This window comes from Pan troglodytes, chromosome 4 (assembly GCF_028858775.2).
Source record: "Pan troglodytes isolate AG18354 chromosome 4, NHGRI_mPanTro3-v2.0_pri, whole genome shotgun sequence".
Taxonomy (NCBI): Eukaryota; Metazoa; Chordata; class Mammalia; order Primates; family Hominidae; genus Pan; species Pan troglodytes.
The window spans coordinates 8,307,264-8,332,294 of record NC_072402.2 but is presented as its reverse complement, the minus strand read 5'-3'; the positions used below and the strand labels follow the sequence as shown (position 1 = coordinate 8,332,294).

The 25,031-nt window shown below is 39.9% G+C and overlaps 1 protein-coding gene across 3 annotated transcripts in view; it reads right to left on the bottom strand.

The window, feature by feature from the left end:
• ADCY2 (adenylate cyclase 2) overlaps positions 1–25,031 on the bottom strand; it is a 435,133-nt gene that overhangs the window by 163,445 nt on the left and 246,657 nt on the right. Inside the window, exon 1 of one of the 3 annotated variants that reach the window (XM_016952933.4) lies at positions 10,066–10,272. The exons of the other annotated variants lie outside the window; for them this stretch is intronic. Coding sequence (XP_016808422.1) covers positions 10,066–10,245 — 180 coding nt within the window. The 5' untranslated portion in view covers positions 10,246–10,272. Of the gene's footprint in view, positions 1–10,065; positions 10,273–25,031 lie in introns of those variants that run through there. 3 annotated transcript variants of the gene reach the window in all.

Here is a 25,031-nt window from a genome sequence, read left to right as displayed (position 1 = left end):
AAAAAAATCACATGTTTTTCACATTGAACAGTTTGTGGCTATGTCCTTTAGGCTACCTGGTCCCATCTTTTGCCATTAAATGTTTTTATTAGAAGGCTTTACAAACAGATTCTTTTGAAATGTTCATTTAACCTCCATTTCGATGGTTTCTATAAACAGAAACTGCTAGTGTTACCTTGAAAACCCACTTTCAGTTTGTAGGGTTTTGTCATGCTAAACCTGGAAGCTTCCAGCTTGAGCTCAAAGGAATGGAAAGGGTACTTTAGGCATTGGATCCACACAATGGCCTCTCCAAAGAGTCACACTTCGGAAATCCTCTTCCAGCTTGAACTTGTTCAGTTGCTTCAGATACCTTCCTGACCTCTGCAATTCCCAGTTTAGAGAAAATTTCCCATATAGCACAGAGCATAAACCTCCTTCCAAGAGAGAGTTCTGAGCTATGCAAAACTCTGCAGAGGGTGTGCCTGGCCTCAGGTGTTTGTCATTAATCTCAGGGCCCCACTTGCTAGAATCCCGACCCCAAGCCTATCGGCCTGACCAAATATGCTTCGTCCAACAGCCTCACGCAGGGGTCCATCTATGGAGGGCTCTGGCTGGTCTTCCAGAAGAAACAAGGTTCAATGATCAAGATCATGAAAGTGGCAGGCCCTAAGTAAGCCCCATTCCAGGCTCTTCCAAAGGACCTGGAATAAACACCCTTAACTCATTTCCTCCAACATGAGATTCCCAAGCTCACTAATGCAGAAGCCATGAATGTCTTCAGAGTTTCTCAGTTATAGTGCACAGTCTTGAGGTCTGTTGGTGGGCTCTGAGGCTTGGGTACTAGGCTCCAAGCCCCCCCGTGGGAGGTGCTGCAATGGGCAGGATGCCAAACACAAAAGTGCACCCAGAGACATGGGGTGACTCTCACGCTAGGCGTGAATAGAGTCAGTGCCTGGGGCTTCCTGGAATTGTGCTTTTCACTGGGCCATTTATGCTTTATGTGGAGTGCCTGGGTGATGAGTTGGTGCTGGTATAGGTTTCTTTCTTCCTTTTGTTTGGTGTGGCTAAATCTGTGTCAATCTAGAAGGTGTGTACCTCACTCTGTCTACTGTAGTAATTGAATAGGTGCTTATTAGTAGTATTAAGAATTCTGCTAGTGATATAAAAACCAGGAGATAAACAGATCAATATATTCGTTGATTCTGGATTGCTGGATTTCTCCGTTAGGTCTCTAATATCTACTTAATCCAACACTAAACAGATGTTTGACAATCAATTGCTAATTCAAAATGAATGTATGAATTTCACTGCAGACATAAAGAAGCAGGCATGGGGTGAAGACCTCATACCACTCTTTAAACAGACGATGGTTTGGGTAAACTGTTGTGGTTCTATCAATTTCCTTGCTCATGCTAGGATTGGACCTGCTTCCGAGCATGCCAAAGGCAGTGTACCCAGAACTTCTCTGTGCTCTTGTTGCCTTCTGTAAAGCCCTTTCATGAAAATCTCTTTCAGGAGATTCTTTACGCAGGCTGACAACCAGGATAGGGTGGTCCATGTGCAACAGCATCCCGGTAAGTGAGGCTAAGGATGATGGAGGAAACCGCAGTGGCTTTGGGGGTAAGAGAATAAGTATTCTTGGCAATGCTTTTCTAGACCTAACGCAAAATGTGTTCTAAGCTGTGTGAAATGCTACTAAAACATCCATGGTCCCAGCACTATAAATTAAAAATAGCACTGAAGGCAGTGCTGCCGTGCTGGGCTGGCAGGAGGCTGGCCGTGCAGAGAGAGGCAGGAGGACATCTGTCTGCTGGGAAGGCTAGGAAAAGACTGACCAGGCTTCTTCCGTGCTGGTGGCCACTATGCCGTGGAGGGGGCAGCAGCTGTTATCTGCACTAGCAACAGTTGGATGAAGGAGTCTCAGTTGCATTTCTGCCTGTAACCTTGAAATTGAGGAGAGGTATATTCGCCAATGGTCCCTTGCTTCCAGAACACTGATGGCTGCTAAATTTTGCACATTTGCTTGTTTGGGAAATGCTGATATCCTAACCTAAGGAGTTCTGTTATCCTTTAGACCCCAGTATTGTCTCCGTAAAATCTAGAAATTATTTTTTTCTTTTTGGTGTTTGTGTGTGTTCTACCAATAACTTTTATGTTATCCCTTGAGTGACAGTGATTAACAAAAGTGAGGAGGCTATGCATGGTAAGGAGAATAATGGCTTTCCTCAAACATTCACATCTGAATTCCAAGAACCTGTGTATATGTTACCTTGCACAGCAAAAGAGACTTTGCTTTCAAAATAAAATAAAGATGAGGTGAGAAATGATCTATTTAAAAGAACATGCTATGGAGATATCATCTGTGAAAAGCATGCAATTAGAAATGTCTTTTTGTGTGATTTTCTTGACAAAAACACTCTAAACACTCTCATATCTGCACAGTGATATACCTTAGGAAAAGAATGTTTAAATTCAGTTAAAAATCTTCCAAATAAAGATTCAATGAGTCTTAAATCCATTTGCTTAAAAATAAAAATACAATTTTTTTGGTTGAATTTCAAGAACTGATTGACATCAGGACAGATGGAGACAGATCAGCTGAATTTTATCAAAACTTCCATGTCAGTGTGAACAGGATTGAGAAGTGAATATCGTGATTTGGAAGCCAGGTCACTGAGTATTACATCATTGAATCATTTATTCGACCATTAAAACCAAGTGTCGGGATAAACCAATCTTTGTAACAAGTATTTGATTGCAAAGTGTTAACTAAAATTTTCCTAAACATACCTTTTGATTGGGAGTTTAATCCACTTGCATTTAATATAATTATTTATTGGGAGGGGTTGCCTTTGCCATTTTGTTCACTGTTTTCTGTTTGTCTTGTGGTTCTTTTGTCCCTCTTTTTTGCTTTTGCCAAGTATGCATTTTCCATCATAAGACTCTTACCAAAAATATTAAAGGTTTAAAGTATTTTTGAGCTATTAAAAAGTAGATCTTTTAAAATATGTTTTAAATCTTTGTCTACCCTTAATTTTAACTTGTGATTTATAATCTACATAAATATTAGCACATATAATTTATGAATAAGCAAATATATATAATGACTGGTTAAAAATATTTACCCATAGGTGTGCACAATCAAAACAGTTTCGATGCCCCAAGCTTTAGAGATATATACCCCTGTCCAAATCACCCTTGTTTGTTTTCAAGTAGCCAAAGAAAATTTAAAAAAAACTTTATAAATAAGGAAATACACTGCCTTGGGACTTAGGGAAGCCAGTCATGCAGCGAAGATTTTTTGAGTTTCTACATTGCTTGGTGTTGGGACACTGGATTCTGCCTCCAGCAGCATGTACAAGGATCTTTCCTCACCTCCCATAGCTACCCTTCCCTGCTTCTGAGCTGAGATGGTTAATTTTATGTCAGCTTCAGTAGGCCATTGTGCCCAGTTGTTCGGGCAAATGGTAGTATAGATGTCACTGTGAAAGTATTTTTTTTTTAACATGTGATTAACATTTACAATTAGTTGACAGATTAAGTAAAGCAGATTACCCTTCACAACATGGTTGGGACTCATCTAATCAACTGAAGAATTTAAGAGTGAAGACTGAGATCCCCTGAAGAAGAAAGAATTCTACCTCCAAACTGTAAAATGGAAATTCTGCCTATGTCTCCAGCCTTCTGACTCCAGACTGCAGTATCAACTCTTAACTTACTCTCCAACCTGCTGGCCTGCCTTACAGATCTCAGACTTGCCAGCACCTGTGATTGCATAAGCCAGTTCCTTAAAGTAAATTTCCTTCTCTATATATACACCTATGCCATTGTTTGTGTTTCTCTGGAGAACCCTGACTGCCCCACTAATCCACATGTAAAGGGAGCAAAATCAGAGTCAACAACCCTGTCCTGCCCATGCCTCTCTCACTCTTCAGAGAAGGATCTGAGCAGCTCAGTATAGCTTCTCCTTCCCTTTTCCTTTCTCACAGTCCTTCCTTCCTTCCCTCCTTCCTTCCTTCCTTCCTTCCTTCCCTCCCTCCCTCCCTCCCTCCATCCTTTTCTTTCTTTCTTTTCCACTTTTATTTTGAGTTCTGAAGGTACGTGTACAGATTTGTTAAATGGGTAAATTGCACGTGGGTGAATCTTGGTGTAGGAATGATCCACTCATGGAAGTAGTAAGCATAGTACCTGATAAGTAGCCTTCCAACCCATGGCCCCTCCCACCTTCTCCTCTCAAGCAATCCCTGGTATCTATTGTTTCCATCTTTGTGTCCATGTGCATTTAATGTTGAGCTCCCACTTATAAGTAAGAATATATTGTACTTGGTGTTCACACTTACATAAGTAGCTCCATCTTTTATTACTGTGTTTACACAGGTCATCTGGTTATAGCCAATTTATTATGCACACCAGTTTGGAAAGCAGGTAGTATGTAACTGGAGGCTCTCGCCAAGTACCTGGACAGTTGTGTGTAGCTGGGCCACAGTTCTAAATGCAAAGTCGAGTTTTCCAACTACTCCTAGGAATCTCTACTTTCATGTAAATTGCACAAGAATAATGAAACTGTTTCTTGTAAGTTGGGTCATTCTGGTGGTGTCGGCTCACAGCAGAGGTATTACTTATCCTTTAGTAACTCAATTTCCTGGTCCCACAAGTGTCCTGTTACAAGCTATGGACATAAGAGGACTAACTGCAAGTACAACTCTCAGAAACCACAGAGCTGTGGGTTTCAACACCAATTGCTAGAGGTTTTCAGCACATTTACAGAGAAAGAGACAATAAGTTTGGTGTCAATTTAACCAGACCGTTTCCATTTCCATTCAAAAGCTGGTGAAACACAATGAAATAACCAACACAGTACAGCAATCTGGGTATTATAAAGATAAATAGAACACAAATGTACACACTCACACATACACACAAAGAAGTCATGTTGGTTTATGCCAAATCTCATCTTAAATTGCACTGCATTGGAGAGATGCATGTAATTAGTTAAGTTACACATTATTTAACTGGAACTGGATTGAATAGAGTGAACAGCTGCAGAATAAGGAAAACCATACCTATGCTGAAAAGCAAACCTCTGTAAAGTTTTAGCCAACAGCATTTCTCGTTTCTTTCATCTCAGAATCTGAGTATTAGCACATTGAAATATTTAGTTTTCAAAAGACTGCATAAACTGTATCTCAGTGTTTTAAACCAAATCACCAAGAAAATTCAGTGTGATGGTAAATTTTACATGTTAAGTTGACTGGGCCATGGTGCCAAATATGTTGTGGTCAAGCATTTTTCTAGATGTTTCTGTGAGAGTTGTTTTTGGATGAAATGAGCATTTAAATTGGTGATAAATCAAATTGTTCTTCCTAATGTGTTGAAGGCCTTCGAAAAAAAAGAGTTATTTCCCCCAAGCAAGAAGGAATACTGCAGTGAACGGGCTTTGAACTTGAACTGCAGCATCTGCTCTTCCCTCGGTCCAGCCTGTAAGTTCACCCTGCAGGTTTTGGAATTGCCAGCCCCTATAATTGTGTGAACCAAACTTAAATGTCTTTCCATAGACACACACATTTTATTGGTTGTGTCTCTGGAGAACTCTGACTAATACACTTCAGATTTATACAATTTAATGCTTCTGCTTCCTTAGATTTGTGCTTTTTACAGAAGCAATGCAGTAAATACACTTCTTGGTGGGTGTGGTGCCTCATGCTTGTAGTCCCAGCTACTCGGGAGGCTGAGGCAGGAGAATCGCTTGAACCCAGAAGGCAGACATTGCATCACACCACTGCACTCCAGCTTGGGCAGCAGTGTGAGACTCCATCTCAAATATATATATATATATATATATATATATATATATATATATATACACACACACACACACAATTCTCTTCACTGGTGAAAAGGAGAAACAAAAACTTATAGAAAAAAAGCAAGTGAACATGACAAAGAACTGCACAACCCAAGAGTGGACAAATCTTCAGGAGAAGGAATTCAAGGTACCGGTTCATGAGAAAAACCTGGAGAGGACAGCAACTATATGGAAACAGAAACTTCAGTTGAGGAAAGGTAGGGATATTCTCCACCCAGCGTGCAGGGGTTCAAAACAGTCCATCAGTGCAGTGCATTGGTTGGGTACAACTGAAGATCTCCATGTTCAGTAAAAGTCTTTGGCTGACCAGCTTTGATATCTGCCTCTTTGAACCTAGAAGAGGGTTCATGTCGAAGGGTGAGGGACTCCTGCATTCGCCACTGGAGACCTGAGGAAGGCAGAGATGTCACTGCACCTGGGGGTCTGGGGTCTGGGACACTCATTTCCAATGAATGGTTCCTCCTGTCCATCAGCCTCAGTGGGAGCTGGGAGCTGTCTCCTCTGCCTGGTTCTTATGGCTTTTCAGGAGAACTAATTGCTGGGAATTTTGGCATCTAAATTTCAGCTGAGAGGGAAGAGTAAAGGTCTGGATTGTGCATATCTGAACAGACACTTGTGACCCCTGGAAACCTCATGCTGAGGAGACATTTCTATTGCAGGGGAGGCACATGTTTTTGGTCCTTGATTTGCGAACTTAGGTGATTAACCCTCACGTGTGTTTCGCCCTTAGTGCAGGAAAGAATGAAAGAGCATACCCCTATTAAGTACTTTGTTTATGCAGTAAAAATTAAAAATGTGTCCTGGCATGTGTACACATGTGTGCATGGCAGGGAGATGGTGTGGGGCTGGAGCACAGGCAGAGACGGAAGATACAGGAGGCAAGAATAGCATTGGCTTGGGAATGGAGAGCCACTGTGACATATTTAACCCTGATCATCACTTCATGTCACTTTAATGTTCAGGGAAGACAGCACCATAGCACATATTTATTCCCATGTTTGTAGAAGACTTTGCCCTAATCTACACATTGCCCTAATCTACACATTCTGCATACGCAGAAAAGTATGCGTGATGAAGGAAGCAGACACTCAATGACTCAATGAGCTTCACTGATTTTCAACTATCCAGCACCCTGCCTCCTCAGCCCTCCAGTGGACTAACACTTTCCAAACTCCTTCATTTTGGGGAGCATGTTATTACAGGTTGAGCATCCTTTATTCAAAATGCTTGGGACCAGAAGTGTTTCGGATTTCAGAATTTTTTGGTTCTTGGAATATTTGCATATACATAATGAGATATCTTGGGGATAGGACTCAAGTGTAAACATGAAATCCACTTTTGCATATACATCTTATACACATAGCCCGAAAATAATTTTACACAATATTAATAATTTATACAATTTTAATAATTGCACGTGATGAAATTTGTGTTAAGCACTGGTGTGTGGAATTTTCCACTTGTGGCATCACGTTGGCACTTAGAAAGTTTCCAATTCGGAAGCATTTCAGATTCTGGATTTTCGGATTCTGGATACTCAACCCTTACTATGTGCTCAGAATTTGACAGCTCAGTCATAGAAGACTGCAGACTCTAAAATCAGATGCTTTCATTCCTAGGGACTATACCTGAACCCAGGATCTCTCATCCCCCTTCAGAGGGATTACAGTCGCACATCTGCCTGAGTCACAGTGCACTCCCTCACATCCTTCCCACTTTGCTTACGTAATGAGATGATGAAATGCTGCCATATAGAATTCTGTACTCTGGTTCGAGTGCTATGAGTGGGGATGGGACAACTGGCTGCTCAGCTACCCAGACAATGAGGAAGGCCCTCAGGGCCCCTTTGACATGAGACACTAAAAAGTATTTATAGCTCTATATAGACTTCCTGTTCAATAATGTCATTTAGTGAATTTTCCCAATTAATTTTCCCAGAGTGCTTATTACTTGGAATCAATTGATTAATTTTGTTGTAAACAATCCTGAAAAATTTTAAAGAGTAGAATCAGCATAGGATCAATGCAAGTCATCTAAGGAAGTGTTTTAGCACTAGCAGTTGGCCGGGTGCCGTGGCTCACGCCTGTAACCCCAGCACTTCAGAAGGCCGAGGCAGACAGATCACCTGAGGTCAGGAGTTCGAGACCAGCCTGACAAACATGGTGAAACCCCGTCTCCACTAAAAATACAAAATTAGCTGGGCATGGTGGCACATGCCTGTAATCCCAGTTACTTGGGAGGCTGAGGCAGGATAATCGCTTGAACCTGGGAGGTGAAGGTTGCAGTGAGCCAAGGTCACGCCATTGCACTCCTGCCTGGGCAACAAGAGTGAAACTCCTTCTCAAAAAAAAAAAAAAAAGAAAATGAAAAAAACCTAACAGCTCATGTTTGAGGAGAGGTGTCTATGAGACAGGTGCTGTGTTAACTGCTTTCCATGTTAACATCACAAATACCCTTATTTTACAGGACACAGCTCACAGGTGGTGAAGAAGCATCTGGGTCCAGACAGCTGAGCTCCAGAACCCAGACTGTGGAGACTCTGGTGTTTCAAAAGATGATCAGATGCAGATGGGTGAGGGCTTTGTTTTGCTTCCCCACAATTCCTACACCATCTAACTGTACATTTACTTCTGACAAATAAAACGCGTGCTTTCTTATAGTTCTGTTAATTGGGCCACGTGATGGTTAATTCTACGTGTCCACTTGACTGGGCCACGGCATGCCCAGATGAGCCATGATTTCTGGATGTGTCTGTGAGGGTGTCTGCAGATGAGACTGGCAATTGAATCAATGGACTTGGTAAAGCAGACTGCGCTCCCAGTGTGAGCGACCACCGTCCAATCTCTACTGAGGGCCAGAAGAGAACAAAAGGTGGAGGAAGGAGGAATTAGTCCCTGTTTTGGCTTCCAGCCTCCTGGCTTCAGCTGGAACGTCAGTCTTTTTCTCGTGAGCTGGGATTTTACATCCTGGACGTTCAGGCCTTCAGATTTGGCCTGGGTCACACCACTGGCTTTCCTGGGCCTCCAGCTTGCAGAAGGCAGGTCTTGGCACTTCCCAATCTCCATAATTGTGTTAGTGAACACTTCCCAATAGATCTCTTCCTGTATATATCCTATGGCTTCTGTTCTCTAAAGACCCCTGACTAATACAGTCCTAAAAACATTCAGACACTCAGAAATAACAACACAAGCAACAAAGTAACACAATCAGGTAAAGTGCCATGAACGTAGCGCCCCTTTCCTACACAACCACTTTACAGTTACTGTTGGTTCCTTAGTCCCAGCCCTCAGTCATGGGAAACGCCTGCCCAGGACGACTTCCATGACAAAAGCCTTGGGAGCCATCCACCCCAAACTCAGAAACAACATTTCTAGATCTCTCAGTGTCTAAAACCTAATGGGGATCTCAAAGGGCGTCTAAAATTTGAAACACGAATGTTTCAGCCAGTCACATCCTCTAGGTATGCATTTCAGAAGGTGCCAGTCTCCAAGTAGGCAATGCTTATTTGCATTTTTTCCCCTAAACGGGGATTTCCAGGTCCCAAGATCTCGGCCTCCTTTTCAGTATTTCAAGATGTCCTAGGCTGCTTCCCCTTACTATTGACAGCAGTCCTGGGCATGTACACTCCTCTGGGCATTCGCATTTTCAGTGGCAGCAATGTTTATTAACTGCTCACATTTTCCACCCCTCTGTGTTTGCATGGGTGGAGGGCAAGGAAGGTGGGGTGTTTGGAGACACAAAAGGAGTAAGTCAAAGAGCACGAGGAAATTATAAACTTGTAAAATGAGAAGGCAGAAACACATATAACTCTAATAAAAGACAGGAGAAACAACCACCTGCCAGCATCCCCGCCTATGTCACTACATCCCTCCTGTAAGGGGGAAATGTCTGCTCCTGCTCCTGTCAGAGCTTCATGGAAGGAACCCATCCCTTCCTTCCTACTCATGGATGTGGCTCCAACAGCCTATCTACCTCTCCACAACATCCATGTTTCCTTCTCTGCTGGATCATTCCATAGCGTACAGGCATGCTGCTCATTCCCTCATCTGTAAAATAACCTTCTCTCGATCCCGTTTTCCCTCTTGGCCTCCCTGTGCTGCAGTGAGGCTTCTCCCCGCCACCCCACCAGAGCTCCTCTTGTTAGGACACAGGCCATCGCCTTCTTCCTTCCTGAAACCCTGTCTACTGGGCTGTCTCTGTCTAGACACCATGCTCACCTGGCTTTCCTCTCGCTGGATGCGCCATCTCTTCCCAAGGCCCTTTCCTGACTTCTCTTTATCTCCTGGCTCTCTGAATGTCAGGAGTCCCGTGGTGACTGTGCCCAGCCTCAGGGTGGTAAATGCTACTGATCTGCTGGCTTCTCTCAAATGCAGATCTCTGGCCCAGCCCAGGTCCATGACCTCTAGACGTGTGGCTCCACTGGTCTTCTCAACAGCTCTTCTGGGATTTCTACCAAACTCCTCACAATGAAGTCTAGAACTGAACTCTTAATCTGCCCCCAAACTGACTCCTCCTCCAGGAGTGGTAAGAATTTATAATTTTTGAAAGCTCATGATATTTTGTGATAGGGAAATACCCACATAATAATATTTTATACTCATAAAACATGGGAAAAAAAAGTGTCAATTGCAGAAGGTTATCTAAGGCAATTTTTGTTTAAATCAGTCAGCAAATATTTCTCATTTAGATCAGTATCCTCACTGTTTTAGATGCCAACATCAAGATAAAATATTTGCAATAAACTACCTAATATTTTCTAAGCTCTGTGTGCCAGGAAAAGAGCAAACTCTTCACATTTTTTTTTTTTTTTTTTTTTTTTTGAGACAGAGTCTCGCTCTGTCGCCCAGGCTGGAGTGCAGTGGCACGATCTCACTCACTGCAAGCTCCACCTCCCGGGTTCATGCCATTCTCCTGCCTCAGCCTCCTGAGTAGCTGGGACCACAGGCACCTGCCACCACGCCCGGCTAATTATTTTTTGTATTTTTAGTAGAGATGGGGTTTCACCGTGTTAGCCGTCTTCACATTTTTTACTCATTTAATCCTCCCTAACACTGCAGCCTGCATGGGGATGATTATCATCATGACTTTTTACATCTTCAAAGTCTCAACAAAGAGCAACTTGCCTGACATCTCACAAGAGTGAAATCCACGCCCAGGCTGGCCGGCTCGAGTCCACACTGCCTGCTCAGGGTATGAGAGTTGTCATGGCAAAAGGAAAGGGACAGAAAAGGAAGTATTTTGAAACTATATCTCTTAGAAATTGTACTTAGCATAAAATGTAACTCCTGTTGACAGAACTACCAGCATTCTGCACTGAAATGTCAGCCCTCCCTGTCTACACCCACAGGGCTAACAGATTCATGGAAATCAAAACAATATCATTTCCAGCACACAGTAACATGGAAACAACTCAGCATCATGGAATTTACTCCTTTTGTCCATTCTAAAACTTGCTTCTTCCTCTTTTTTCTTTTTTTCCTTTTCTACACGTTTCTTCTCCTTCTGGATGATATTTTATTGCTCTCTTCACAGAGCTCACTGAAAAATGTATGTAATAGTGACAGGTCAGTGTGTCTTGGTCAGGGCACGCCACAGAGAAAGAGAGGGTCTCTTTGTAGAAGGCAAGGGAGCATCATTCCCCAGGCACTCATGAAGAACCTATGCCCAGCATCACCAGGTTGTCTTAGCATGTGTTTAATCAAGTAAAATCAGTGTCAGATCAGTTGCATTCACCTCACTGAGAGCCATACACTCAACATCTTTGAGCTTTGCGCTCCTGGTGTAAAATGAGGTTAACCTGACAAAAGGAATTCTATAGACCTTGTATACAAAATTAAGTAATCGTTATTCAACTGATAACAATTATACAGAGAATACAATGTCAGTTTTTAAATAGCATATCCAAAATGCGTCATACCCTAAAGAGTAGATGAAAGGGATAGTTATCTGCATTGTTGTTATAATGTTAACTATACGGCCACGCTTTAAAAAAGATCAATGGGAAAAGTATTTTACGGTTGATACTTGAAAACTGAGTTTTTGTTCAGCAAGAAAAATAGCTCCAATTTGTATCAATCTTTCCCACTGATCTCTCTCTTTCTGTTCTCTTTCTCTCTCCTGTAATATAAAGGATTCATTTTTATACATGCCACTACTTAATGGGAAAGGTAAAGGAAGTGCCCATGGCTATAATCAGGGAATGATTTAAAACTTGTACTGTTCATAGTTCTGTTGATCAGTTTTTAGGTCTGCGATAAATGTTGACATATCTCCTGCTCAGGGCTGGAACTCTCAGTAGGGTTAAAGTGATTTTTAAAAGAGGTGAGGCCAGGTGCGGGGGCTCACGCCTGTAATCCCAGCACTTTGGGAGGCCGAGGTGGGTGGATCACAAGGTGAAGAAATAGAGGCCATCCTGGTCAACATGGTGAAACCCCCGTCCTTACTAAAACTACAAAAATTAACTGGTCATGGTAGTGTGCACCTGTAGTCCTAGCTACTTGGGAGGTTGAGGCAGGAGAATCGCTTGAACCCAGGAGGCACAGGTTACAGTGAGCCGGAATCATGCCACTGCACTCCAGCCTTGTGACACAGCGAGACTCCATCTAAATAAATAAATAAATAAATAAATAAATAAATAGACGTGAAGGTTGGAAGAGATGTTCATTAATGGACATGGTGATGGTTAACACTGAGTGTCAACTTGATTGGATTGAAGGATGCAAAGTGTTGCTCCCGGGTGTGTCTGTAAGGGTGTTGCCAAAGGATATTAACATTTGAGTCAGTGGGCTGGGAAAGGCAGACCCACCCTCCATCTGGGTGGGCACCATCTAATCAGCTGCCAGCGCGGCCAGAATAAAAGCAGGCAGGAGAGCATGGAAAGACTAGACTGGCTTAGTCTTCCAGCCTCATCTTTTTCTCGTGCTTCCTGCCCTCGGACATCGGACTTCAAGTTCTCTTGGACTTTCAACCACAGACTGAAGGCTGCACAGTTGGCCTCCCTACTTTTGAGGTTTTGGGATGCAGACATCCCTTTGGGATGAGGCTTCCTGGATCCTCAGTTTGCAGATGGCCTATTGTGGGACCTCACCTTGTGATCGTGTGAGTCAATACTCCTTAATAAACTCCCCTTTATACATACATCTACCCTATTAGTTCTGTCCTTCTAGAGAACTCTGACTAATACAGACATGAAATCAAAATTTACTAGAAGAATTGGCCATCAAACAAATTGCACTTTTTTGTATTGTTTCCTCTATCTTTGGTGCCTCGGATACGCTTGCTGGACAAACAGTTTTAAAGAAGAATGCTTTGATGCTGGGTTTCAAATTAGGACCCCTGGGTTGGGATGCGTACCTGCCACTGATCATGCAGGCAGCTACATAATCTAGAAGAAGCAGAGTTGCAGAGCTGCTGGATGAATCCCAGGCTGCATTCCTCTCCACAGGCCTCCCCTCTGCCAAGTCACCAAGGAGTGGTAACCTAACCACCGAGCAACGTCTTGTCAGTAAATCAGCACCCTTTTATGCAAACATTACTCCCTGGGCAACCGCCCTACAAACAGAGAATGATTTCTGTTCCAGAAGCCATCCCGCCTTGCTCAATTCCACTTTGTTAGGATATGGGGAAAACATGTCTTTGTTCAACTCTATTTTCTTTTTAAATTGACCCTTACTCCATAAGGCTCAAAAGAATTGAAATTTTTAAGAGAAAATCACAGTTCACACTCTGTCCTCATTATTTCATTTAGAAAAACAGCAGCAGCAATACTGGAACATACAGAAATCGCAAGCCACTGTCCGGGGGGCAAGAACATAGAAAGGAAAGTCACAGAGGCTCCCACGCAGTGGGCTCAGGAAGGAGGAAGGCCTCTGTGGGGTTCCTCCATCCTGTGTCTGGAGGTGCACTTCTGCTACTCAAATCTACATTCCACTTATATAGTTCGTACTGTAAAGTATTTTTAAGACATTACTATCCCTGAATTTTACTTAATCAAATCTAATTCTTCTCATGAGGTCCAAAAGACCAAAGGATATAAATTAATATTTATTGTAATGGCAGCTGTCATATACCAATGGACTCATAGTGGTGGCCACCATTCTAGACAGTTTTCATTTCTGAGCCTGCACACTCAGGGACAGTGAAATAAAGGAAGTGTGACAAGGAGGAGAATGTGCATTTGTGTGTGTGTGTGTCTGTACCTGCACGTGGACTTGTGACCAAAGTGATGGCTTTGGGTTTCACTCCCTGGGGTTAAGATGAGAGTAATGCCAGTTAATGAACTATTTTAAAGGCTCAATGTGGCTGCTGTATAGTGGATACACTAGGTAGGCAGGAGTGTGAACAAGGACAATTCAGTGAGTGCTGAGGTCCAGGGAGAAGAATGCTGGCTTGGATGAGGACGGTAAGGGGGAAGGAATAGTGTCTTTGGGTTTACTTTGAAGGTAGAACTGGGGCCATCTGCAGATGGCTTGGATACGAGGAGTGAGAGGAAAAAGTCCAGTATGGCTCCTCCTAGAGTTCTGGCCTGGGAAAGTGGGTAAATGGAGTATCATTTACCTAGAAGGGTAAAGAGGGGGAAAGTTGGTTTAGGAGGCCATCAAGAGCTCTATTTTGGTCATGTTTTGTTTGAGATATTCATTAATTCAAATGAAGACTATACTAAGCAGTTGGACTTTGAGTCTGGATTTCAGGGGCGAGATAGGAGCTATGGAGTTATTAGTGTGTAGACGGTTGTAAAGCAGTAAGAATGGGTGAGATCCCTAAGGGTAAATGGCAGAGAACAGACTGGAGACCTAAGCCCTGGTACACTCTGGCCTTCAGAGGGGTCAGGCAAGCAAGGCATCCTGCCAAGTCCTCTCCCTCTGAAGCACTGCATGCTGTGGTCTGCAGCTTTTATTCTCCCACATAAATACAATAAACAGAAGAAAAAATATGTACTTTCATTCTTCTCTTCCTCTCTCTAGAAATGTACATGCTAGTAGGTAGCTTAGTAAGAGCTGTTTATATCCTCCAGACTCTTAGAATTTGTTAAGTTTACCATGTTTAATGAAGAACATTGAGAGCTCAGCTGTGCTTCCTATAAACTGATGATGCATCCATAAATAAATGCAATGTCCAGAGAGCTCAAATGTCCAGGCTTAATCTTATGGCAAATCAGAATGCAAGCAACCAAAATTGTTTTTAATATCAATGTTCCAATTCACATCAACACAATATTTGTGGTTCTAGGAGATAAAGGGAAGCATTTTACTCAGTTGTTACCCAAATGAGAAGCAGAGCAGGAAAATGGCATTACTTATGCTTTTCATATTTTAAAAGTTTTCATATTGTTAGAAAAAAGAACAAAGAAATTCTTTTAGTGAGGCTATATCTCTAAAAGTGGATCCCACTATGTAATCCTGAAGATGTAAAAATGATAGCATTTTCTTAGCCGAAGAAGTGATTTATCACAGAGCTCTCAAATTTATGAGACAGGTTTTATGTCCACTAAGTTCTATAGCTTATCTTCTGAGCTATCACTGTTTGCCTAAGCCATAACCATGGGCAAAAGACCTTCTTCCAATTCTATTATTTTTCAGAATGTGACAGAAAATCTATTTTGCCTACAATGAAAGAAATGACTCACTTCACAAATTTAAAATAATGCCTTTTTTGCTTATCAAAATCATATTAAATGATACAAAATGATTTTAATTCATTTTATCGATAGTTAATATTTTCTGGATGTTATGACCTGAGACTGGTATATTGTATACATATTTATATATTTCAATTCTCACAGTAAGTCAGTGTTTCTAACCCCCCAGGGATTTTACTTGGCAAAGTTTTTCTTAAATCATTAGGAGACTCTGGCTTTTTCTATTGCCATGGCATTTGTTGCAGTGAGTGCTTATTACTTGAAACACTAGTATGAAGAATAGTGAGGTTCTTGGACCGCAACTGATAATATTAATGGTAGAACATATTTCTAGGCAAAATCTTATTTTCCCATCATGTCATAGTATTCTTCCCCGTAAATGCAAAGAAGTTTCACTTGAGAAACTTATATTCTTATGCTTTGCTCTGAAGAGTTTTTTATAATGAGCACACATGAGTATTTAGTTACTGAAAATAATTAGCTAGGATGTGAGTAATGTGCCAAAAGAATTGAACATTCTGCCCACAAGATAGAAAAGATAGGAAGGAGTGAAAGGATTCATAGAAAATACCTGAAAATTACAGTCAAAATTGGAGATACAGTAAAACTGAAAAGAAGAAAAAGGCAACCAGTCATATAATTTTCTTTGAAGGCTTCTAACAGATTGAAAATAATACCAGAAAAATGTGAAATCTCATGGACTATTAAGGCTGGAAGAAAACCTATTATGATAAGGTCTAGAATCCTCATTTTATGCAGGAGGAACCTGAAGTCCAGAGTGCATTTAAATCCCTCTTGGCATTGCGCCTTTTCCCCAGGCTCCTTTAGTCGGACGGAGGAACAAAAGGAGAAGGTCCGCGTATTTGTTCTTTTGCTTTATACTTCAAGTCTGAAATATTTCAATACAGAGGGGAAAAGAGAATATTAGAAAACATGAAAGTCAAGGACAGTTGTACCTACAGCAGATAGAATTGATGAGTCTTTGTAGATGTTTAAATTTCTAAATTTTGCCAAATGATGGTGAAAAAGGAAGAGAAGGCAAGAGTAAGAGGCCAAATGCCTGGCAACACACTAGCTGGTTTATAACCTTCATTCTCAGTACTTCTTGATCTTCCTCTAGTTGCCATTTTCTTAATTTTTAAGATGTGTCAACGTGCATTGAACATTTCCAAAAGCTTCCTTTGGGGCTACCTTTTCCTAAATATTTAGGGCTATTTCTGAGGTGTGTATGGTACATGAATTTTGGTGCAAAACCATCCATTCACAGGTCATGGAAAGCAGGTGGAGATGGGGGTTGAACCTCTGCAAGCACACAGGGCCCACGTGCACCGTGTGCTGGCTGCTAACCCTGCTCTAAGTCTCTGATACCTGCAATTTGTCTCAGGAAGAATCTTGTGTGGCAGATATTATCATTGCTTACGTGGCCTGCTCTGTGACTCTGATGCCTACAATTTGTCTCGGGAAGATTCCTCTGGGGCAGATATTATCATTACTTACATGTTACAGGTCAGGAAACTGAGGCACAGAGTGTTAAAAATCAACCAAACAGAACAAAACCCCAAATGAACAGAACCAAAAATCCAGGGTTGGTCACATATCAGGCAGAGCTGAAAGGCATGTATTAGAAGCTGAAAGGCACATTCACACATCTCTGAAGAAGGACAAGGAAAGAGTCTGCTCAGTGAGGGAATCCTGAATAGGATGAAGGTCTCACCTTTCTTCAGGGCACAAAACTTTCCTACAATAACTTTTTATGGGGAACTGGTTCAGACTGAACACATCAGAGGATGATGCTGGAACATGGGGCAGCGAACGCAGGCAATCCCAGGACCAAGTGTTCCCAAATAAAACCTGTCCTTGAGTCTGGCCTTCAAGATGGTGGCCGAAATTGCCCATTTGCTCAAGCTTTTCTCGAAAACCCGGTAATTCTCCACCCTATGCCTTGCTGGTGATAATATAACAATATGGGATCATTTTATGGAATGTGAAATTCGTTATATTTATGCAGAACTTGGTTCCCTCAGATGAAACATGCTATGAAAACACAAATACCAACAATGCTGAGCTGTACGATGTGCTTCAGGGAATTCTGGCTTTCACAGCTTAAATGTAATAAGCACTATTTACCTGGTCCTAAAACTGAAATTTTATTGCACATAGATGGAAGAAAATAGTGAAGGCTCAGAGTACTAAACTGCATAATTCAAGGAGAGGTCTTGTCCTTGTATAAACTATGCCTTTCTCCTTCACACTGAATGTTGAATTACCATTATAAGAGGGTCTTTTAAGCTTATTAATCCATAATCCTCTTTGATGAATATAAAAATCTAATTTTCTCCTTTAAAGCTGTATGAAATTAAAAGTAAAGCATTTACTGTGATTTAAAGCAGTGAGATAAACTATTTCTATAAATATGTGTATTTGCACTATATATATATATTTCTTTATATATATAAATAATAAGTTCTCCTAGAAAATATGTCCATTACCTCAATACCTCTCAAGGTAAAATCATTTGATTAAAAACAATTTCTGGCTTTGTTATTCTTGCTGTTTTAATTAACAGTGTTATTTTTACATTAGGTAACTACAATTATTTAGTCTTAATCAAGTTTTACTCATTTCTTTGCTTACAATGTTTTTTTAAAAAATCCCAACTTTTTTTCTCTTTTGTTTGAATTCATTTTTGTTTCACTGGAGGAATCCACAAATGCCATGCCATAATAGATGTGCGGAAGTTGCATTTTCTGAATCCACATTTGCCTGAAAGTCTTTGTTTTAACCTTATTTACAAACAGTAGTTTGACTTCGCATATAAATTGAAGTGCAACATACTTTTCTTAAGTATTTTTAAGATGTTTGCTTTATTGTTTTTTGACAACTGGTGTTGTTTATGCAAAATGCAAATCTGACTCTTGTCCCATGGCAGATAACCTAGTTATTTTCTCTCTAGAAGCTGTTAGGATTCCTTTCTTTATCCCTAACACTGAAATAGTAGCAGCACAGCAATGAGTCTAGCATGGTTATTTGGAAAGCCTGTTGAGTAAGTGAAGACTCAGGCTCATAAGGGGAGCATCTTATCATTTCCTCATTTTTTTCAACATAAACAAATGTCTGTAAATAGTGATGTAAAGAAGGATGGGGATAAAGTTGTTACTGGGCAGAAATTTATGTATTTGATTAGGAATTCATTCACTCACTGGTAACCTGGTGATCCAACCAGTCATCCTCCTTCCCAAAGTTCTTATACCACACTGGACATTGTCTCATTGGTAATGAAGGTTGAATGTCCTTTAATCTTACTGCTCTTCAGTGTCTCTTTCTTCATTGTCTGTTGGCTGAAAAAGTATATCCTGGCCTTTATGGATCGGGCCAGCTTTCTTTTCCAAGGACTTTGAAGGTGCAAATGCCGGCTCCGCTTTTATTATCACTTTTTGAAACTTTCCAGTGAATCCAGGAACACACCACTTAGGCCTCAGCCATCCATCTATCCTGATATAAAGCACTGGCTACTTCCCATGGACTTTCTTTAGGCCATTTGCAATTCAAAAAATATATATCTTTAATAAGCACATGCACCTTGAGTGACTATAAAAATGTGTAAGATGCCCACAACTTGACTAAGGCAGGTAATGTCATTATCTCTGCTCTACAGATAAGGAAACCAAGGACTTGAATGATGAAGTAACTTTCCTAAGGACACACAGTTATCAAGGGTTTCTAAGGATTCACAACCAAAGAGCATGAAACTACAGCCATGCTCATAACAAGGACAGAATAGTCCCTCTCAACAAATGATTCAAAGAAGAACATCAGTTAAGGGCACTGCATTATTAACTAGGGTGTTAACAGACTCGGCCTTGTTCTGAGACTAACCGTGCCTTGGGAGGATTAATATGATACTACTGTATGGCAAGAATTTGGTGGGGCGGAGTATATGAAAACTTAAGTGAAGGGTGTAGCTTTGGGAATGGCAAATAGAAACTACGATATGTACAAAGAATTATATAACAGAGCAATTAATTGTATGGGGGACAAGAAAAGAAAGTGAAAGCCAAAAAGGGAGATTTAGAGTTCGGGTGGGAGAGAAAAAGGTGTAGTCATTCACAGAAATAGAGAGGGTGATTGAAGAATGGCATTTGGGCAAAAATGGTGTTTGAACATTCTGAGTTTATGGTGTTAATGAAATATAGATCTGAAACTCAAGACAAGGTACAGGAATTACTGAATTGAAGCCAATAATCCAGACAGGGTGACTAAAAATGTGTGATGGGCTAAAAGCTGGCCAACATAAATATGGAGAAAATGTGCCCCTGTGCAGAGTCCTAGAGAATGTGTGTGTTTGATGGGTAGGAATAGAAACGGTGTCTCCAAAGGACAAGGAGAGGAAAAAAGAAGTGAGAGAACTGAACTGGTACCAGGTGATGCCTCAAGAATAGTTTTTCCCCAAGTAGACAAAAATGTGGGTAGCAGAAGGAAACACTGAGGAAATCAAGGAGGAGGATGGAAAATGCCTTTAAATTTAGGAAGTGTTTTCAGTTGAACGGTGAATTTAGATGGCAGTTCAACAGCAAAGTTAAGAAGTGGGTAAGTATTGAGGAAAGACAAAAAAGAAAAGTAACTGCTTTTTCAAGAAATTTAGTGGTGAGTGAAAGGAATCAAGAATGAAGACACTATTTGTGAGATATTTAAGAAAATATAACTTTTTTAGTTTATTTATTTTAAAATAAGAGAAACTGGAATGTGTATCAGCAAGGGATAACACAGACATGCATTATTGGAGCCATTTAATAAAAAATAATTATATTGTTAAAATGTGGTAAGGTATTCTAAGATGCTCAGAAGACATGTCAGAAAAAGAAAAGAGGTCTTAAAAGTAATACTTTAAAAGAAAACACACAATGGAATGTGATTATTATTTTAAAAAATTAGTCCCTCACTAGTTGAGATTAAAAAAAAACTAAAATAAAATTTAGAAAGACTAGGAAACAACACTAAGTATCAGGAAACAGAATAAGAGACACTAGATATGGCATAACAATTCTTACCACAAATAAAAATGGACTATATTTATTTCTCCAGAGAGCAAACTATCTTTAGATTTAGAAGTAAATCAAAATGTCATGGATTAAAAGATAAATGTTTAAAGAAGCTAGAAAAAAAAATCACCAAAATATTGTTAAGGTGTTATAAATTTTATTGTGGAAAAAAAAAAAGAAATGAAACCAAAATGATGAGCCCTTCCTGTAAGCACAGACATAACAAATCTGCTCCATAGAATAATGTCATTCAACACAGCTTTGGTATCTCTGGATATCAGAAAATATAAAAATTTCAGGGGATGAAAACAAAAAAGTGTAGTTTGTGGAAGAGTAATGTATATGAGCTCAGGTAGAAAGCACTAGAGTGAATAGAGAATTTACTGAGTGTCTGGATACAAGATAAATGTAGGTCCCAACAGTATTACTGGATATTACTTATAATCAGGTAAAATTCATGCTGAAAAAATTAATCTGTTTGCTACAGCATGCTAACTTATAAAATTTTCAGAATAGACATTAAAATTATTTAGAAACTGCAGAGAAAACACTAAAAGCATGCTGATGGATTTAATGGCATATTTTCATAAATAGAAAAATCCAACATTTCTGAATGGGAAGGCTAAAGAAATACATTTGAAAATCTGAAAAAAAAATCCTACCACAGTCTCTGTAGACAAAGAAAAAGGATTTTAAAAAATTAAAAAAATTCTAATTAAAAAAATATACTTAAGAGTGTTTTTTGGTAGTAGGTATGGTTCTTTCATTTCCACATTTAGAACTCCCTTAATGAGCTCTTGAAAGGCTGGTCTAATGGTAACGAATTCCCTTAGTGCCTGCTTGTCTGGAAAATATTTTATTTCTCCTTTGATTATGAAACTTAGTTTGGTGAGATATGAAATTCTTTGTTGGAATTTCTTTCTTTAAGAATGTTGAAAAGAGGCCCCCAATTTCTCCTGCTAAAAAGTCAAGTCTGCTATTAGCCTCATGGGAATTCATTTGTACATGATCTGATCTTTTTCTCTAGTTGCCATTAAAATTTTTTATTTAATGTTGACCTTGGACACTCTGGTGACTATATGCATTGGTGATGTTCATTTTGTATAGTATCTGGAAACAGCATTCTGGACATCAGCTTGGGAAATAATTTATGACTATGTCCTCAAAACCAATTGCAACAAAAACAAAAACTGACAAGTGGGACCTAATTAAACTAAAGAGCTTCTGTACAGCAATAGAAAATAATAACATTGTAAACACACAGCCTACAGAATGGGAGAAATTATTTGTAAACTATACATCTGACAAAGGTCTAGTATCCAGAATCCATAAGAAATTTAAACAATTTAACAAACAAAAAACAAATAATCCCATTAAAAATGGGAAAAAGACATAAACAGATACTTCTCAAAAGAAGACTTACAAGCCACCAACAAACATATTTAAAAAATGCTCAATATGACTAATCATTAGAAATGCAAACTGAAACCACAATGATATACCATTTCACACCAGTCAGAATAACTAGTATTAAAACAGTCAAAAAAACACACATGCTGGTAAGGCTGTGGAGGAAAGGGAATGTTTATACTGTTGGTGGAAATGTAAATTAGTTCAGCCACTGTGGGAGGCCATGTGGAAATTTCCTGAAGAACTTAAAACAGAACTACCATTCCACCTGGCAATCCCATTACTGGGTATATATCTAGAAGAAAATAAATCATTCTACCAAAAAGACACATGTACTCATATGTTCATTGCAGCACTATTCATAGTCACAAAGACATGGAATCTATCTAGATGCCCATCAATGGTGGATTGATTAAAGAAAATGTGGTACGGATACACTATGGGATACTATGCAGCCATAAAAAAGAATAAAATCATGTCCTTTCCAGCACCATGGATGCAGCTAGAGGCCATAATCCTAAGCAAATTAACACAAAACACAGAACACCAAATACTGCATGTTCTCACTTATAAGTAGGAGCTAAACATTGGGTACTCATGGACATAAAGATGGGAATGATAGACACTGGGAGTACTAGAGGGAGGAGGGAGGAGAGAGGCAGAGGGGCAAGAGTTGAAAAACTGTTGTGTACTATGCTCAGTACCTGGGTAATGGGATCAGTCATACCCCAAACCTATCACCCTCTGAATCTAAAATAAAAGTCAAAATGATATACATATATCATTGGTGATAATCTTGCAAGATATATTTGTGGTAATCTTGCAAGATATATATATATATATATATCTTGACAAAGGAGACATCAAGGCCGGGTGCGGTGGCTCACGCCTGTAATCACAGCACTTTGGGAGGCCGAGGCGGGCGGATCACGAGGTCAGGAGATCGAGACCATCCTGGCTAACACGGTGAAACCCCGTCTCTACTAAAAATACAAAAAATTAGCCGGGCGTGGTAGCGGGTGCCTGTAGTCCCAGCTACTCGGGAGGCTGAGGCAGGAGAATGGCGTGAACCCGGGAGGCGGAGCTTGCAGTGAGCCGAGATCGCGCCACTGCACTCCAGCCTGGGCGACAGAGCGAGACTCCGTCTCAAAAAAAAAAAAAAAAAAAAAAAGATATATATATATATATATATATCTTGACAAAGGAGACATCATAATATAATAAAACACAGAACGATAACTCATAAATAAGAGAAAAAGCAGCTTCACATCTTATACCATGATCATCTTTGTTATTTAAGTTTGAGGTGCTTGGGAATCTCTGTGCTTTTGATCTGCATTTTTACAACTCTAGTTTTAGCACAATCAATATAGATAGAGATTTGTAGAATCTGTGAATCTTGGGGCAGATGTAATGGACAGTCTGGCTGCCATGTAATCTACAAAACTATCCACATCTTTGTCAGGTGCTGAATGCCCCACCTCAGCAGCTGTAAAGGGCTGCAGGTATCATAGAGTGTCTGGGTCCCTACCCACATCCTTGAAAGAGGGGTTGTGATTGCAGAGCATCAGAACTGGATCTCATAGTTCTTATAATCTCCTGCCTTGAAAGGCATAGAGCGACAAGGAAGACAGATAGGGTAAGATCAGCTTTTCAAATTTCTTATCTCTCTACTCAAAGAGTGCTCAATGATGAAAGGCTGAACAGCAAGCAAGCACAAAACTTTCTTTGAGGCATCAGAAAAGCAAATTTTCCAAATCCATTCACAGCTGCATAATCATATTAGCTGTTATTTCTTTAGTCTTAGAAGACAATCTAGCCCATTATCCTCTGTTTCAAGGGTAAAGAAAGATAGCAAGATATGAAATAAACTACTCATTGCATAGACACAAAACCTATGAAATACCATGAAATTGGTATATTTCTATTTTTCTGCATAATAATATTCTTGATTTGACCTGCTCTAGGCTTCCCTCTTATATTGTTCATTTCCCAATTAAATGAAAAAAAAATAATGTTACCAAAGGCAGAAGACAGTAGTCATAAATGCTAATTTACATGAGAAACAGTTACCATTTTTCATGAAAACATATCAAAAGCAAACTTTATTTAAAGACATTTTAAATTTTTCCCATTATTCATCAGCAACTTTGAGAGATCTGTCAATTCTTTCTAATATAGAATTTGTCACATTTTATGTTCATTTCTGTCAGCTGATGAAGTACGTTGCTCTATAGTGGAAAAATTTTCCTCTGTTTTTCAATAAAGCATTCACAATTCCACTCATATCTTTTCAAGAGGCCCACTCATATAAAAGTGTTATGTCTTCTGAGCCCAGATTTTGATCATGATCTAAATGCCTCTTTAAAGGGTAGAATCTGGTTTGACATTTGCCTTTTTTTACTGACCCACTCCTTGCAATAGCCACTCGTAAATATTCCTCGAAACATTTTTTTCCTTGACTCATTAATAAAATTCACCAGCGGAAATCTGGAATAATAATTATGTTAAGTACTGTACTTATCAATGTCAAAATCTAACACTGTTTTAAAGATTCATTACCTTGCAAACTGTCGTCACAACTGTATCCCTCAGCCAAGTGTTTTAATAAAGACTAGTTTAAATGCTTGTTCTTCCTCAGATCTGGATTAATTTAACAGGCTGGGATGACGTTGAGCTTGTGTTTTATCTTTGACATAAAAATTGCATCTTTCATAACACAAAAAAGTTCCATGTCTACACTCCCTACTGGAAGGAGACTAATCACTTCTATAACAATAAGGCTAAAATAATTCAAGTTCATAGAAATATGTCAGCCAAAATCACACTAGAAACTAGAGGAATACAGGCCTGGGAGGAAGAATGAAGCATTGTAAATCTCTGCTGTTTATCCTGGCTTGGTGTTTGAAGTTTCAAGATGACCAAGTATTACTTTTGTGAACGATGATATAAGTGAGCCTCATAATGAATAAGAAGGTGTATGCAATAATACCTGAGCTCATCCAGAGCAGTCATGAGGTATGGAGTGTGCAAAAATTGCATTTAACCTGCATACAATTTAGAAAAGATAGACGGAGAGATTTACGAATGGAGATGC